Here is a 16,717-nt window from a genome sequence, read left to right on the forward strand (position 1 = left end):
ATGGCTTTTTTTTTTTTTTAAGGGAGTGATGGTGCAGGTTTTTGAAGTGTTTTGTCTTTTCTGTGTAAAAAAAAAATAAAAATTATTCTGTTGCTTGGCTAAGTGATGTCACCGGCAGCAGAATGTAGGAGCATCAGCAGCTTGATCACATGCTAGCTTTGTCAGTAATGCAGTTAGGATAGGAAGGGTGTTCTTGCCTTCTGACTATATGGCACTTTTTACTGTTGGAGGGAGCATATTGGCTGAATAGCAGTGGCTTCGGCTTGATGGGACTCTGGGCGTGACGCTTGAACTTTCTTTTTTTTTTTTTAATTCTGTATCTGGTCTAAGCAGACTTGGACACTGAAGGAGCTGTTGCAAGCAGGATGCTTTTCCCTACCTCCGTGCAAGACTCTCCTCGTGGCCTTCCAGACACAAACGACCTGTGCCTTGGGCTGCAGTCCCTGAGCATGACTGGGTGGGACAGACCATGGAGCACCCAGGACTCTGAAAGTGCAGCACAGACCAGCACCCCATCTGGTAAGATGAAGGTTGAGGCAGCCATGGGGTGCCTCCCCTTCCATATTCTTCCCTATCCTCTACTAACTGTGGAGTGTTAGAACCTATTTCTGTACTGTCTTAAGTGTGCAAGGGTGAATAATTACAACACACATTCTTATTAACCTTACATGTGTTGCATAATACCCTTCTGAAAATATGTAATGTGCATGCTAATTTTTGCTGCCTGGGTTGATCCTCGATGCTTCTAAACATACTGCAATGCATTTCCTACCAGAACTAGTTAAGTATAAACCTTAAACAGCTGCCTGGAGAACACCACCTGTTACATAACCTGTCTAGGAAGCATGGGGGAGGGGCTAGAAACAAGGAATCATGTATGATTTGCAGGAAAAAAAAAAAGTCTGTTGCAAAATTTAAGTCCTTGAATGAAGCAGAGAATTTTAACTCATCATAAACCTGCCATTGGCAGTACTAACTTTGTGCAGTAATAAGATGTTGCCAAACTTTATAGCAATAACATTTTGTGTGTGTATAGTTCAGAAATGTCACTCTTCTCTGTTTTTAACCATTCTGGCCTCTGTCATCCAGAAAGAAGGGGAGCTCTTAAATGAAGGGCCTTCCTGTCTTCTATAAGAACCCTCAAGTCATGCATTCTAGAAGTAGCAAAGAGTTAAATGAGTGGAAACAGATGAATCTTTGACTAAAGGATTAAGAGGTGGAAAGTGCCCATATTTTGCTCTGAGGCCATAAAACTGGTCCACTCCTACCTTTTTGATGGTTAAGGAAACTTCAGTTGTGTGGTGTAGGTCAGAAGGCACTTTCTTCAGGTTGACGTTACCTTCGTACATAATGGTAGTGTCCTTGCAGCTTACTTTAACATTGAAGCTTCATGACTGTCTTGGTATGTAAGACTGCATAATCACTTCTGTAGCACTTTACCTGTGAATGGCATGCTTAGCTTTGCCAGAAAAGCTTAAGTACTTCTCTCCCATCATATAGACAGCATAAAAAGAGCCTAAAAGTAAGAACCTTCATCTTCAGGTTTTGTGGGGTTTTTTTAGTTGACAAGCAGGGCTGAATTAACCATGATATGTGGATGACATTAGACAACACTTAATGAATGGATCCATCTCTCGCTAGGGCAATAAAGCTTTATGTATAGGAGCTCCCATGTGCTCGTTGCCAGCTCCCCCCACTGTATGGATAGTTCAATACTGCAGCAGCCATTGGAGCATGCTGGATGGCCTGGTTGAGAGCCAGCAGTTTGCATGAGGCTGTTCATATCAAGTTGGCAGACATCCTGTGTTCAGGGGACTTTTTTTTTGGGGAGGGGGGGGGGGGGAGAGAAGGTCAGGGGAAACAGTTACTCAGCTTAAGGAGGTAACATGCAATCATTCAGCCTTAATTGGAGGAGCTGACGAAAGCTACTTTTTTTAGCTTTTAAAACACTCCTTCCACCATTTCAGCAGTGTCATGTTCAACCTGTGCTGCTGCAGCAGAATCTTCTCATACGCAGACCTCTACTTGAGAGGTCAGCCAGATATAACATGCCCATGCTTTTTTCAACCAACCAAAACATTTTAACCAGCTATGACACTCATGTTGGATTGTTACACAGAAATTCCCATTTATCTTGTATGGGGGGGGGCATTCCCATAATCCATGGGTTAATGGAGCCTGTGCTTCTGGACATTTGAGACATTTTGGGGAGGGAATAATTCCACTATCGAGAGGAGAAATTGATTCTATGCATGATCTGCAGATATTGCTCCCTCATGCCAGCAGACTGCTATAGCTTTGTAAAAGGTATGTAACACTTCTGATAGGTCTTCAACTATAGTGGCACCCAGTTCCTGATTCCAGACTCAGATAAGACCCTCAGTCCTCCATAGGGTACTGCCTCTTGCAGCAATTTATAAATTTTGGCCAAGGATTGCTTCCTCCCACGAAATAAGGCCATTAATCTTTGGAACAGGCTGGCAGTTGTTGATCCATAGTGTTTGTCAATAAAACTAGCAACTTGGAGGGTAACAAAAGAAATTGAGGGCGCAGCCCAAATAGTTCATGGCATTTGAGAAAGGGATATATATTTTTTGCATCTGTGAGTCACTCTGAAAGTAGATGGTCCCTGATGAGCCAAATTGAGGTAAAACTTCCCCTCTCGGCCTGGTATGAATTTAGGGTTACCACATATGGGTATTAAGGACATCTGTCATGGTAGCGCCATCCATACCTGGCACATTTCACCAGGATTAGTGTTCACGTGCACAGGAAGCTCTTTGGAGCCTGCATGGAGCACAAATCGTAAATCAACAGGGCTCGCCAACTGATGGTTGAGCTGCATATCCAAAAAGCAATTACTGCCACAGATCCAGTCCCCTACAGAGCTCAGTGCACATGCCATATTGTATAACTATTAGGGAACCCCCCCGAGACACCAGGATCATCAGTTTCTGTAGGGCTATTCTCACCCTACAATTACGCCACAGGAAAGAAGTGCACACTCTTGTAATGCTAAGTAAATCTGAGGGGGATACCTGGGCCTAGTTTTGATGACTCTCCTTTAGGCTACAGCCCTTCCAGTTGAAGTGGAGGAAAATCTAATTTTCGGAATCAGATTACCATTTGCATTTATCCCATCTGAAAGCCTAATCTATATTAGCCTCTTAGTCTGGAGCTGTCTCTCCACCCAGCTGAGACTTAAGGTGGTGTCTCTTCTCAGTCAATAGGCAATAAGACTATGTCCCTTCCCAAATATCTTAGCAAGGGGATCTATTCCTACTATTTCTATATTCCTTCCCTGAATTCTGAATTGACACATCCTGGCCTTACAAAGACTGAACAAGAACCTGTTGTAGGAAGAATTTAAAACGAACTCATACCATCCTGTCCTTCATTCAAGCAGGAGACTGGATGTATGCCCCATATATGAGAAGCATATGATTTCATACTTATCCATCAAGCTCATTGGAAATGCCTTATATTCATGGTGGATTCCTCACTACCAATTCAAGGTTGTTCCCCTTTGGGCTCTTGGTAGCCCAAGGTTCATAAGAACATGCCATAGTGGGTCAGACCAAGGGTCCACAAAGCCCAACATCCGGTTTCCAATTCAGGCCATAAGAACCTGAACCCAAAAACTAAGTCTATCCCATGCTAGTAATAGCAGTTAGAAAAAATAGCAGGTAATGGCCTTCTCCTCCAAGAACTTATCCAATCCTTTTTTAAAACCCAGCTGCACTAATTGCACTAACCACATCCTCTGGCAACAAATTCCAGAGTTTAATTGTGCGTTGAGTGAAGAAAAACTTTCTCTGATTTAGTTTTAAATGTGCTATATGCTAACTTCATGGAATGCCCCTAGTCCTCCTATTATCTGAAAGAGTAAATAACCAATTCACTTTTACCCATTCTAGACCTCTCATGATTTTAAGCACCTCTATCATATCCCCCCTCAGCCGTCTCTTCTCCAAGCTGAACAGCCCTAACCTCTTTAGCCTTTCCTCATAAGGGAGCTGTTCTTCAAACTGCCTAGCAGCAATGGTTATACTTTTTTGTCACCAGGAAACTTCTTCTTTTCCTGCCTGGATAACTGGCTAGTGATAGATCCTTCCAAACAAGGATGTTGGGACTTCTGCAGAAGATTATGAATCCTAGAAACTGAATGTGATAGACAATCAGCTTAGCGTGATTTGGTTTAACTTGGCAATCAGGGCATGGATAGATTCTCTGGAGGGTAAAAGCTTCTTCCCATCAAATCTGATTCTGCTTTTCACACCTTTAATCCAGATCTTACAGTAGGAGAATGTCCTGGCCTGAGATCCAGTTTCAGGTATGGCGGCAATGATAGGGATAATATACAATCAACTGCTTCAGCCTTTGTCACACCCTGTGGGTGGTTAATTTGGAGATGAGGGTTTTTTGTTTGTGGCTAGATCCAAAGGTCCTGGAGATAGGTGCTCTTCTGCTTTACCAGATAATGCTGGCAACAGACTACGTCCACTAGAGGGTGGGACACTCGTAGAGGCTCCTTCCGAACCCAACGTATCTGGTTGGTGCTGGAATGTCTGTTTCAGATCAGTCTTGTAGAGCTACAGGTTGTCTTTTGCACTGCCTTCAGGGAAAATTCTGATCCAAATAGACAAAGTAGCTCTGTTCTGGCTTTGGAACCTGCCAGGAATTTCTAAATTTGGCCATGAACTCTGCCCCCAAACTTCTCTCCAAGCAGCCTGTCTTCTCTATCTCAAACACAGCCTCGGTGTTTTTATTTTACAAAATGGTTACAAGAGAACTTGATGCAGAAATAGCATTTGACAAACATGAAATGTGAAGGAAAAAAACACAGTCAAGACAAAACAGAGGACCCAGAACTAGGAGAGAGATTACAAAAAGTAAGAAATTTTAGAAAAACAGAAGACTACTTTGCTGCTGCTCCTATTAATTTTTGGCTAGCTCTACATTATATAAACTCCCACCTCTCTCATATCCACTATTGGAGGTTCAAGCATTAATAAACGTACAGAGATGCACAGATCAGTCTTTGTTCAAGAAAAAAAAAAATGTAATCACACTTACATGGAAAACAAAGAAACCAGCCCCCAAGGCCACTACTTCCTGATGCATCCCTTCTATGCACTTGAGTAGCCCTAAAAATCAAGAAAAATTTGAATCTTTCAGCCCTTAAAGGAAATGTCTTGCACAAAAATACTCCAAACTAGCTGATTAGAAACTTCCTGTCCAGCACGTCTGCCTGAAGTGGCTAGCAGTCCAGAGAGGTGAAAACTCCATGAACCATAGGCAAAGCAGATCATGATTAATCCCCAGAACTTCTCTCAAAACTCATTCTGAGGAAGAAATCATTGCAATAATGGAAAATGAGTACTCGAAGATTTGGAAGACTCATTGAGATCTTCAAAGTCTCTAACCTACAATTGTGTAGGGGTTTTTTGTTTTCTTGGACCAAAGTACATTCCACTATGGATAGTTTCCCCATATCCAGTTCAACTTAACCTGCTCTGGATGACCCATAGACAGTCTCTCTTGTACTTGAATTTGTGCAGAAAAACTTATAGTTGTAGTAACGGAATGTAAGGACTATTCCATGGTAGAGAAGATATCCCATACATTATCCAAGGGAATGAGAGTTTAGGTGTGGGAGGACCAAAACTGGAGAAATAACTGAAAGGTGCAGCATCATTCTCACTGTTTCTCACATTATCAAAGTTTCCCTTTTGAAAGTTTAGCACTAGAGCAAAGGATTTACATACTGTCCCCCTTCCAGTCGCTAATTCAAATTTGATCATACGATCAACATTTCCAGGCAGCCCCACTACAGTTACCTCTCACCAAATCCTGCACACCACTGAGAATTAGATCAAAAAATGCTCCCTCTCTCGTTGGTTCCTGAACCAATTGCACCATAAGACTTTTTTTTTTTTTTATTCCATCCAGGAACTTTCTCTCTAGCATACCCTGATGTTTCACTTACCCAGTCAATATTGGGGTAATTGAAATCTCCCATTATTACTGCACTACCAATTTGGTTAGCTTCCCTAACTTCTCTTAGCATTTCAGTCTGTCCACTTGGCAAAGATGTGGTAGTATACTCTTCTCACTATTCTCTTTCCCCAACTCAAGGGATTTCTACCCATTTAGTCTCATACAGGATCTTTATCCTGTTGGACTCTATGCCATTCTGGACATATAGTGCCACTCTGCCACCAAGATGCTCCTCTGTCACTGCGATATAACTTGTACCTCAGTATAGCACTATCCCATTGGTTATCCTCTTTGCACCATGTCTCTGATATGTCAATTAAATCTGTCGTCATTCACTGCTGTACACTCTAATTCTCCCATCTTACTACTTAGACTCTTGGCATTAGCATACAAACATTTCAAAGTGTTTTTTGTTTGTGTTTACATTCTGCTTTTCAGTTGTCGGGGATAAACTGGAATCTTAACTCAGGTGAGTCTTTAATTACAGGCACTTGGGCTACTCTTATTTTGTGAAACCTCTGGCATCCCCCAACTCTAATGCTTCATTAGTATCCTTTGAAGATACTCCCTCCCTCTACAGCCTAGCTAAAGCTACACTCTACAATCAACTGAGGGGGACACAAGGCTGTGTGTGTAGGAACTTTCACATGCTCAATAGCAAAGATTTACTGATTTAGGGGTTCAGTTAGTGCTGTTGGATGACATCCAGGTATTGAAGCTAATTCATCCTGCTGTCTACAGAGAACCCTCTTCACCAGTAAGTAACCTCACTGTCAGATTTTTTTTTCCTCCCCCTACCCATTTTTCCATTCTAATACAATTAACATGTCAGGAAAACCAAAAATAAAAAATCTCCATCTGATGGATAACTTAAAGTTGAACAGCCATAGTCAAATGCCCATTCGGGGCAAGAGCCCACTCGCCTTCCTCGGTGAGCCGTGCAGAGGAGACTCAAGCGGGAGCTCCAAACCAATAAATCAAAAGAAAAAAAAGAGGAAGGCCCGACACTGAAGGGAAGCCTCCGACGCCATGTGGTGAGTTAACCACGCCCCCGAGAGGCTTTAGGCCTATCAGAAGGCACGTTGAAGCCCTTAAATTTAAGATCTGGCAGCGTGCGTCCAAGGGACCTGCCCCTTAGTGCACCCCTTGGGAGTTTCCCAGGTCCAGGGCCCATCCCTTTCGCAGTAAGACAACTTTCTGGGTGTGCCCTTAGTGCAGCCGCGCATGTGCAGTCCCTATACTGACTTTCTTGCCACAGAAAGCTAGTAGCTCTATCTCTTATTCCGAACCGTTTTTGTGAGTCCCGGGTCAGGACTTCACCCCTAGAGGCTACCAGATGTGCTCCTGCCCTCAGAGTGCTAATTACCTTTCACACCACTGCTCCCATCAATCCAACCTCCAGCACTCACCTAATTCCACCTACAGCATTCCTCCTACCAGTCTCCAGCACTCATCCAATCTTCATCCAGCACTCATTCCAACCAATCTACAGCACTCTTTCTACCAGCCTCAAACTCTCATCAACCTCATCCCAGAAATTAAGTCTGTGTCCTAATAACCAGCTCACCGGTTACATCAGGCCTCAATGCCTATCTGTCTTCCAATACCAATTCTCCATCACAGGACCGTACTCACAAGAAAACCTATCTTGATTTCCCATCCACTCACCTACAAATCCCTCATCCCCATCATGATTTCCCCTTTTACACAGACTCTAGGCCTAGCTCTATTCTCCCTGATTTTATTCAACGCCCAATCAATTACCAAGAAAACGCTAATACTCAATGACCTTCTTGACACAAATCCGGACCTATGCACCATAACTGAAACATGGCTTAAACATACGGACCCTGCACTAATAAACCAACTCCTAACTCAAACTTACAATTTCTTCTCCATTCCCCGACAGAAAAAAAGGGGTGGAGGTATTCTCCTTGCAGCAAAGAAAGAGCTGAGACTTACACAATACCCAATTAACTCACCTACAAAAATTGAAACTGGCCTTTTCAAATCAGACCTTCTGCAAATCCTTCTAGTCTATGCCCCCCCCCCCCCCCCCAGGCTTTCTGGACTCCGATGCCTCTCCCATTCTAGAACTAATAGTGACACACCTAAATCTGGAGTCCCCAGCTATAATACTGGGAGACTTTAATTTACATGTTGACCCCATTCTATCAACCAACTGCGAAACATTCCTAAACGCCATGTCTGCCATGGGATTCAAGCAGATAATCAACAAACCTACCCATAGAGCAGGGCACACCTTGGCTGAGTTTACAAAAATGAGATCATCTCACTCAGCACTACCTGTATGCAAACCAGTCCCCTGGTCAGACCATGCTTTAATCTCTACCACACTTTCGCTAGCACAAACAAGCAATAAACACGTCCCTCAACCTCAATTTACTTACAGGAAACTTTGCTCATCCAATGAACTACACAAACACCTTGTCCTAGCACTCCCTCTCGTAAACATATCTACTCCTAACTTAGCCCTCCACTCCTGGTCCAATATTACAGAATCTGCTGCAAACAAACTGTCCACTGGCAACAAAAAAACTCAAACATAATGCCTCAAAAAGACAATCTTGTTTAACGAAGATACTCAAACACTCTTTTCGACAGAGAAAACAAATGGCGTAAAGCACCATCACCGACCTCCCTCTCTGCTTACAAACTCGCCCTCCACCAATACAAGAGCTCAACATTAAAAACAAAAAGGGATTTCTACGCTCACAAGATCAATCACCTTATTTTCGATTCAAAAGCCCTTTTTGCTTACGTTTCAAATCTAACACAAATCAATACACCTGACATTCCACTCAACCAAGCGCATGAAAAAGCAGAGGAGTTGGCCCTTTTCTTCAGTAAAAAAAAATCTCCAACCGTCTAACACAGCTGAAGGCTAATACTGTAGCGCCATCCAGCACATATCTCCATCCAAACAGACATCTCTCTACAATCCATTGAACCATTCACTACCTCAGAGATCCAAACAGTATTGAAGAAATGAAACCCTCGTCACATCCATTTGACCATATCCCATCCAAACTACTTCTGCTAATACCAGACACCATCTCCAAAGCTCTGATAGACATTATCAATTGCTCTTTAGCCCAAGGAATCTATCCAGACGACCTGAAAATTGCCTCCATCAAACCGCTCTTAAAGCCGAATTTAAATCCCAAAGATCCTACCAACTTTTGTCCAATCTCCAACCTCCCATTCATAGCTAAGGTAATGGAAAAATTAGTCTGACAATCTGGAGTTAACTATCTCAAACACAAAATATTATTCCCTACCCAATATGGATTCTGAAAATCTTTAAGTACTGAATCACTACTCATATCCCTGACAGATCACCTCATCATGGGCCTACTTGCTGATCCTTCTGGACTTCTCTGCTGCCTTTGATACTGTTAACCACTCCCTCCTTCTAAATCAATTAGCAAACATTGGAATAACAGGCACAGCACTAGCCTGGTTCAAATCATTCCTGGGGAACAGAGGCTACAAAGTCAAAATACACAAAGAATCTCAGCATTACCCTTCCTCTCTAGGAGTTCTGCAGGGCTCCTCCCTCTCACCCACGCTCTTTAACATTTACCTTCTCCCCCTCTGCCAACTGTTAACCAAACTGAACCTCAAACACTTTTTATACACAGATGACGTTCAGATTGTTATCCCCATCAAAGAATCCTGCATAAAAACTCTAGAATTCTGGGAAAAGTGCCTTCTAGAAATCGGCCTCTCCAGTCTAAACCTAATCCTAAATTCTTCAAAAACCAAACTTTCTAATTTCCCCTGAAAACAGTAACATCTCCACTAATCCACCAGCCAGCTTTCAAACATCACAAGTAAGAGACCTAGGAGCTATCATCGATAACCGGCTAAACCTAAAATCATTTATTAGTCAAACTACCAAGGACTGCTTTCACAAACTTAACGTCCTAAAAAGAATAAAACCACTTTTTCCACTCTCACGACTACAGAACAGTCCTGCAATCAATCTTCTCTAAGTTAGATTATTGCAATGCGATGAAAATCCAGTCGCTAATGCCGATAAAGAAAAACTCAAAATAAATGGAAAAATGATCAGCTCTTGCATACTTGAACTCTGAATTTCTCTCGGTGCAGAAACGCTCACCCTGTAGTAACATTGAGATGCTGGGTATTTTAGTAGTTGTGATTTTTGTTTGTGGCTTTTTTTCTTACACTTGTCTGGTTTTTTTTTTGGTTTTTTTTTCTTGCTGGTACAAAGGCCTAAAGAGTAGCTCATAACATTCAAAAGATGCAGGTTTAAAGTTCGAGGCTTATCAAAACAGGATATAGCTATATTTATACTACAAAAACATCTTCATATTTTGCACCTTGTCTGAAGATGCAGCAGGCTTCTTACTTTATTGTAACAAGTGAGATTTCAGCCATCAAGCACTAGTCACCTACCCCATTGATGCCCTGGGAAGTTTGTAATTTTGTATGCTCAGAAATAACTCTAAACATTTTGTCCTCTTCTAGAGAAGCATCAAAGGCTGCAGATATCTTGAAGTAAATTAAACTTATTCAAATTCTCTTTGCTTAAGTAATAGAATACAAGGGCTATGTTGATCAGCAGCCTTGACCTGTTAACATTGCTGTTCAGGGAATTAAGATCAGAAGGGCTTATTTACCTTGTAAAGTTCTGAAATTGCTGAGTGGCTGAACTTTTTTTCTCCAGGGAAGCAGCATTCTCAATTCACTGGAGAATGTGGGCTGCAATTCTGATTATTGCAAATGTGTGCAAATAAACTTTTTATATTCCAGTCTTAAGATTCATTAATCCAAAGACCTCTGTGGAACTGGCACAAACTCGGGGAGGGCCCCCCTCCACCCCAAATCCTGGCAGCTGGAACTAGTGTCTTTCCTATGCTTTCAGGGCTATATGATATATAATTGAATGAAAATGTTTAGGTCCTCTTGGTCACTGTTTCAAAGTGAACAGAAGCTGACCCAACCTTTACCTATTGGGACTTTCTGCATTTTTCTGCTACTTTTTTGGTCTCTGCACCATGTGATACTTTCTTTGCTTTCCCTACAGTCCACAGACTAACCACTTTGGTACTGACATCTATCAGCAGTGCTTTTTCTCCTTTCTTAGAATACCTTCTGCATAGCCTGGTCAGTATTTTTTCTGTTATGGGATGGTGCTAAGCTTATTTTAATGCACCGTGACTCCCAGGTGCTTTCATCCCCTGATTAAGGGTTAAATAGATATATTCCAGATTGCTCAAAAGAACAAATCAAGCTTCCATCTTGTCCTGCTATGCCAAGTGGGTTATCTCCCCTTACCAGCAGATGGAGGCAGACTATACAGACTTCTACTGCCACATCACAGCCACTGCTTAGAGGTGGTCCGGTCCCCCCCCCCCCCCCCCCCCCCCCCCAACCAGACCCTGCTGAAGCTCTAACTCTTAGCACTGGGGCCCATACCTCCATCAGAGCAGGGCCAGGGATGTTGCTCCACTTTTTGTGGTCCCCTGCACGCCCCCCCCCCCCCCCCCCCCCCCCCACAATGGATCCTTTCATCCTATTCAATATCTCAAAGGTGTGAAGTAAATCACATTTTCACATGGAGACATTGCAGTCCATTTTGGCTACAGTTCCTATGCTCAGACCTGTCAGAAGCCTATCTGCATATTCCCATTCTGGATGAGGATCATTGATATCTTTGTGTGCTGCAGGAACACTTCCTGTTCAGAGCCTTGCTATTCAGTCTTGCAGCTGCGCCACAGTTCTTCACCAAAGTGATGGTTGTAATGGCAGTGGCCCAAGGGAATCGCTGTCCACCCATATCTCTGACCGGTTAATTCAAGTGCTGTCTTACAAGGCAGTGGTGAGTGACTTGTGGTTTGGGTGTTTTTTGTGGTTTTTTTTTTTTTTTAGAAGACTTGGGCTGAGTAATAAAGTATATAAAACTTTACTATGGTCCACACAGTTTCTAGAGTACTTGGGGATACAGTTTGACATGGGCTGGGGAACCAATTATTTCTAAAAAATGAGTGGGTGTGCAAAATACTCAAGCAGGTGCAGAGTTTTCTGGATTTGCTGACTTTTTTTTTTCCCCCTCCCCCACAGCATGGGATTACCTGCAAGTACTCTGACTAATGGCATCAACTCTGGATTTGGTACCATGAGCTAGGGTTCACATGTTGCCACTCCAGGTGTCTTCTGGCTCTGTAGTCCCAGAAATCTCAGGACTATGGAGTTTGATGCTCCCCTGAGGTCAGTTGCTGCTTTTGTTAGAGCCCTCCAACTTGTTGCAAGGAGTCAGCCTGGCTCTGCTGGCTTGGATCCTGGTCATCACAGCATGAGCCTCTCCAGCTGAAGGAACTCATTGGCAAACTCTGCTCTGTTGGTCTCTGGAGGAGACTAAAGGTCCATCAGCCAGCTGGAAACTAGTATAATTTTTGTCTAAATCTCCTTACTTCCTCTAACTTGGGAGGGCCATTCAAGTTTTCCCACTAACTCCACCATGGTAGCATTATAAGTCTACTAGGAGGAACCAGGAGTCATGGTTTTGCTGGAAATATGCCTCCTTTTCCTGAGGGCAGAGAGGCACCTTTTAGCCTCCTGTCAGGAGGATGTTCAGGCAGACTTTCCCCAGCCAAAATTTAGATCCTGGGGAATGGCAATTGAGCACAGATGCCTTTCATATGATTTGTCAAATAGGGCTGTCTGAGCTGGATCTGATGGCAATCCAGTGGCATGCAAAGGTAAGTAGAGTCTTAAGTTTGTACCAGGAATAGGGCTCAGTGGGATCAATGCTGAAACGTAGCCATGGCTGGAGGGGGAGCATCTGTATGCCTTCCCTCCATGGGTGCTTGTAAGCAGGCTACTACAATGGATAGAATTGGTGAGCAACTGGGCAGCTCTAGTTATGCCAGATTGGCCACGCAGGCCTTGGTATGCAGATCTACTTCTGTTTCATGTGATATGGCCCTTGTGATGGGTCCTTTTGGTTGAGGCCTGTGGTCATGGAGGATCCAGCTCATTCTTAGACTCCATCTTGAGCATAGATGGCTCCGTAAGAAGAGGTATTCTTCCACGGTGATCTCCACTCGAAGTCCCGGAAATGGTCTACCTTGTCTTGCATCCACATCTGTTTGAACAGTTGTCATGCTAGGTTGGAATCCCTTGGCAGGCTATAGCTTCCTGCATCTTGACTTTTCTTCAGGACTTAAAGGACTAGCTCTGAACTGGCAACTATTGTTTGTTACTGGGGGACCATAGAGGGTTCCTCTGATCACTGGTATGTCCTCTTCTTGAGGGGGTGTTGAGTGGCTAAGACCACCACCTTTCCAGCCCATTGCTCCCCCGTGGGACCTTAATCTGGCTTTGAGAGTTCTTTCTAACTGGTCCCTTTTGAGCTGTTAAAGCAGACCTCTGAACGGCAAAGCCTTCAGATGGCTGCTTTGGTGGCAACATGTCTGAGAACAGGTCTCAAACTTCAGGTCCTCCTGTTAGGACCCCTTCCCGGTGTCTTCATCTGATGCAGTGGTTTTTTGATCAGTGCCATCCTTTCTTCCAAAGGTCAGTTTGGCCTTTCACATCAATCAAGTGATTTCTCTCTGAACTGTACATGACAGAAATCTCGTACCTTGCAAGGAATGCAGAGGTAAATCTCCCTTAGTTTGTTTAAATATGGGAACAGCAGTTCCATTAATGGACAAAGTCTTTGCAGTATACTCTAAAACCAGAATTTTTGCCTGCACTACATAATTCTGGTTAGCCTTAAACATGGATTTTATGCATATTGTGGCAGTCCTGAAAACAGGACCTCTGCTTTAATTATACCTGCATTTTGGGGTGGCTGTGGCAGACTAGTCAAGTGTAGGGTTTCCCAGCCCAGGCCTCAGGATGCACTTAGCCAGTCAGGTTTTCAGGATTTCCACAATGAATATACATGAAACATATTTGCATATAGAAGAGGCAGTGCATGTAAAGCTACCTAATGCATATTCATTGTGGATATCTTGAAAACTTGGCTGGGTGTGTCAAAGGACTGGGTTGAGAACCACTGCTCTAGTTCCACAAGTGTACTTTCCTGGCTAGCCATAATAAAATATTTATAAGATATTTGCATATAGATTGTTTATGCAAAGTTATTACTAGACTATTTCCATGTTTGTGTTCATTAGGCCCAGTGGGTTGGAAGATGCCTAGATGTATGTGTAGGAATAGTCCTATGAGAAGGCAAAACATTGAACTGATAGCCGAAACTGCTTAGTATGAAGAAATTTTGAGCCACATGTGTCTGTAGTCTAGGCCTGCTTGAACAAAAATCCTCACGCATGCCTCTGTTCTGCACACTATTCTCATACCGTGCTTTAAATTCTTCGGTACACAGGGAAGCAAATGTTCACTGATATATCTGACCCCAGTGTCAAGCTCCCAAGAGGTATAACCAGACTACTTGTAGAAACCACGAGCCTTACTGGACAAGATTCCAGTTCTAAATATTTTCATAGCAAAACAAATTTTGCTTATACCTTGGGATTCAATATATGGTGTGAAACATTCTTCCTTTCTGAGTTTAACGCTATTATGGGTGGATGTAACGGACAGGTCACCGGTGTGTGTAAGTAAACAACTATATTGTGAAACACTATATTAGAAAGTTGGATATGACTTGATAAAAGCAGTTAAACACTTAACTGTCAAATGAACTAAAAATTCTGCTTTGTGCACAGTACTAATTTTAAACTGTTATGACTTATATCAAATGAGACCTGAATAACAACCAGTGAAAGGAAGCAGATTGCTCATAGTTGCTGGAGCTTTAATGGAAATTGCAATTCCACCAGGCAGCTACTGGGTTCCAGTATTTTACTAGGGACTGGTGACACAGGGACCAAGGAGCAGAGTATATGAAGGAAATGTACTGTTCCTGGGTGTAGGCTCACTAAACTTAAATGAGCATTATGTAGAACTCTTGCAGGGATTGTAGGGAACCTCAGCTGTATTTTAGTAGGGGATAAACTTTTTGGTTCTCTTGCCATTAACCCAGAAACTGCTCAAAATGGTCTAAGGCTTCTTGGGGGGGGGGGGGTGCTTCTGTAGCTGCAGCAGAGAGCAACACAGGACTGAGACTGTTCTCTTGGTGGCTCAATATTTTGCAGGTAGAATTAGCCAAAACAAATTCCCATATCTAACAGAATAACACTGTATTCCTGGGGGAATTCTGCACTACTGTGGAGTGCAGAAAATGGCAGAGGAGACCCAGGCACGCCACTAACAGAGTGCACCATTGGTGGCAAAGATGAAGGCCCCAGTGAGCATGAATGTGTGTGGATGCCAGAAAGGGAGCATATATGGAGGAGACTGTGAAGGTGTGAGATTGGGAGCTGGTGTGGATGAAAAAGGGATCGTGTGTATGCGAGGGTGCTAGCCTCTGAAGGGATTGTCTGTGTGAGCCTGTGTGAAGGAGTGAGACATAGGTAGCCTGTGGAGGGTGTATGTGTGAGAGAGGGAGTTTGTGGGTGTGCATGCATGCAAGAGAAGGGACCCTGAAAGAGGGGATGTGTGTGTGTGTGTGCACTAGAGAAAGGGAGCCTGTGTTGAGGGGCAGTACTGAGAATAGGGTCAAACTCTGGGAGTGGAGATAGAAGAGGTTGAACCTGGGGGGGGGGGGGAGGGTGTCTGAGAGGGCAAAGTGGCCAGGGGAGTAGGGGGAAAGTAGAAGGGACACTTACAGTGAGATTCTAGGGAAATTCTGCTCACAATTCTTAAAATTCTAAATCTTTAATTTTTTCTATATAATTTAAAATGTAATTGGACTGTCATGTATACTGTTCGGGAGAAGGCACTTGCCAATCTAAACTTGGGTTTGTGTTGGCTTAGGATTTTACTCCAAAGATGCTAGGGTGACACCCTTCCTCCTTCCCCCCCCCCCCCCCCCCCCCCGACAAGCTTATGTAGACCGACCAGAATCGTTTTAGTGACTGAATGGCTCGTGGCATTGGAGACTAGACATACATTTTGTACTGGGGAAGTGTTGGGGTAGGTATAGTTGACTATTTTGACTATAGCATTGTGGTTTGAACTTAAACAGTCTGTCTGGAGGCCCTTCCTCATCCCCAGATGTGAGGGGAGCTTTTACTTTGTAAAACCCTGAACAAAATTAACTGGTGGCCTGTTCCCCCACCCCCCCCCCCCCCCCACCCCCCAGGGACATAACATCCCTGCATCTGTATATAAACAGGGTCTTGAACACGTCTCTGGTTTGGCTGACCACATCCTGGGCTTGACACTGTCCACTGAGCAATTGTCTGGAGAGGCCCAGTGTGTCGGTCAGACCATTGTAACTTGATTGTTCCTGGTGTATTCCTGTTGAAGGAAAGAGGGCTGGATATGTTTGAGTGCCTCCTGTACAATTCAGTGACATGCCTTTTCAGTACTGTGTGACTGCAGAAAGTATTGACAAAGGGAGAGCAGTGTAGCTTGTATGTATTCGCCCCAATAGTGATGACTTCATGTGTTTCTTCCACCTCCTAGGTGGAAATGGTATTTGTCAATCAAGTTCTGTGTGAGACACAAACCATATCTAGTTCACATCTAGGAAGAAGGCAGTCCTGACTGTGATAACATAAAAACTGTTATAATTACGCCCCCCCCCCCCCCCCTGCATGCAATTGCATGAGAAGCATTTTATTTTTTCTTTGCCAGTGTCCTGGGAAAA

At 43.4% G+C, this 16,717-nt stretch overlaps 1 protein-coding gene across 4 annotated transcripts in view; it reads left to right on the forward strand.

The window, feature by feature from the left end:
- The window catches only part of CPEB1 (cytoplasmic polyadenylation element binding protein 1), a 148,481-nt gene that overhangs the window by 56,183 nt on the left and 75,581 nt on the right, over positions 1-16,717 (forward strand). For all 4 annotated transcript variants that reach the window (XM_029575167.1, XM_029575166.1, XM_029575165.1 and 1 more), the window contains exon 3: positions 334-519. In XM_029575167.1, the coding sequence (XP_029431027.1) occupies positions 334-519 (186 nt within the window). The remainder of the gene's footprint in view (positions 1-333; positions 520-16,717) is intronic.

Source organism: Rhinatrema bivittatum, chromosome 13, assembly GCF_901001135.1.
Source record: "Rhinatrema bivittatum chromosome 13, aRhiBiv1.1, whole genome shotgun sequence".
NCBI lineage: Eukaryota > Metazoa > Chordata > Amphibia > Gymnophiona > Rhinatrematidae > Rhinatrema > Rhinatrema bivittatum.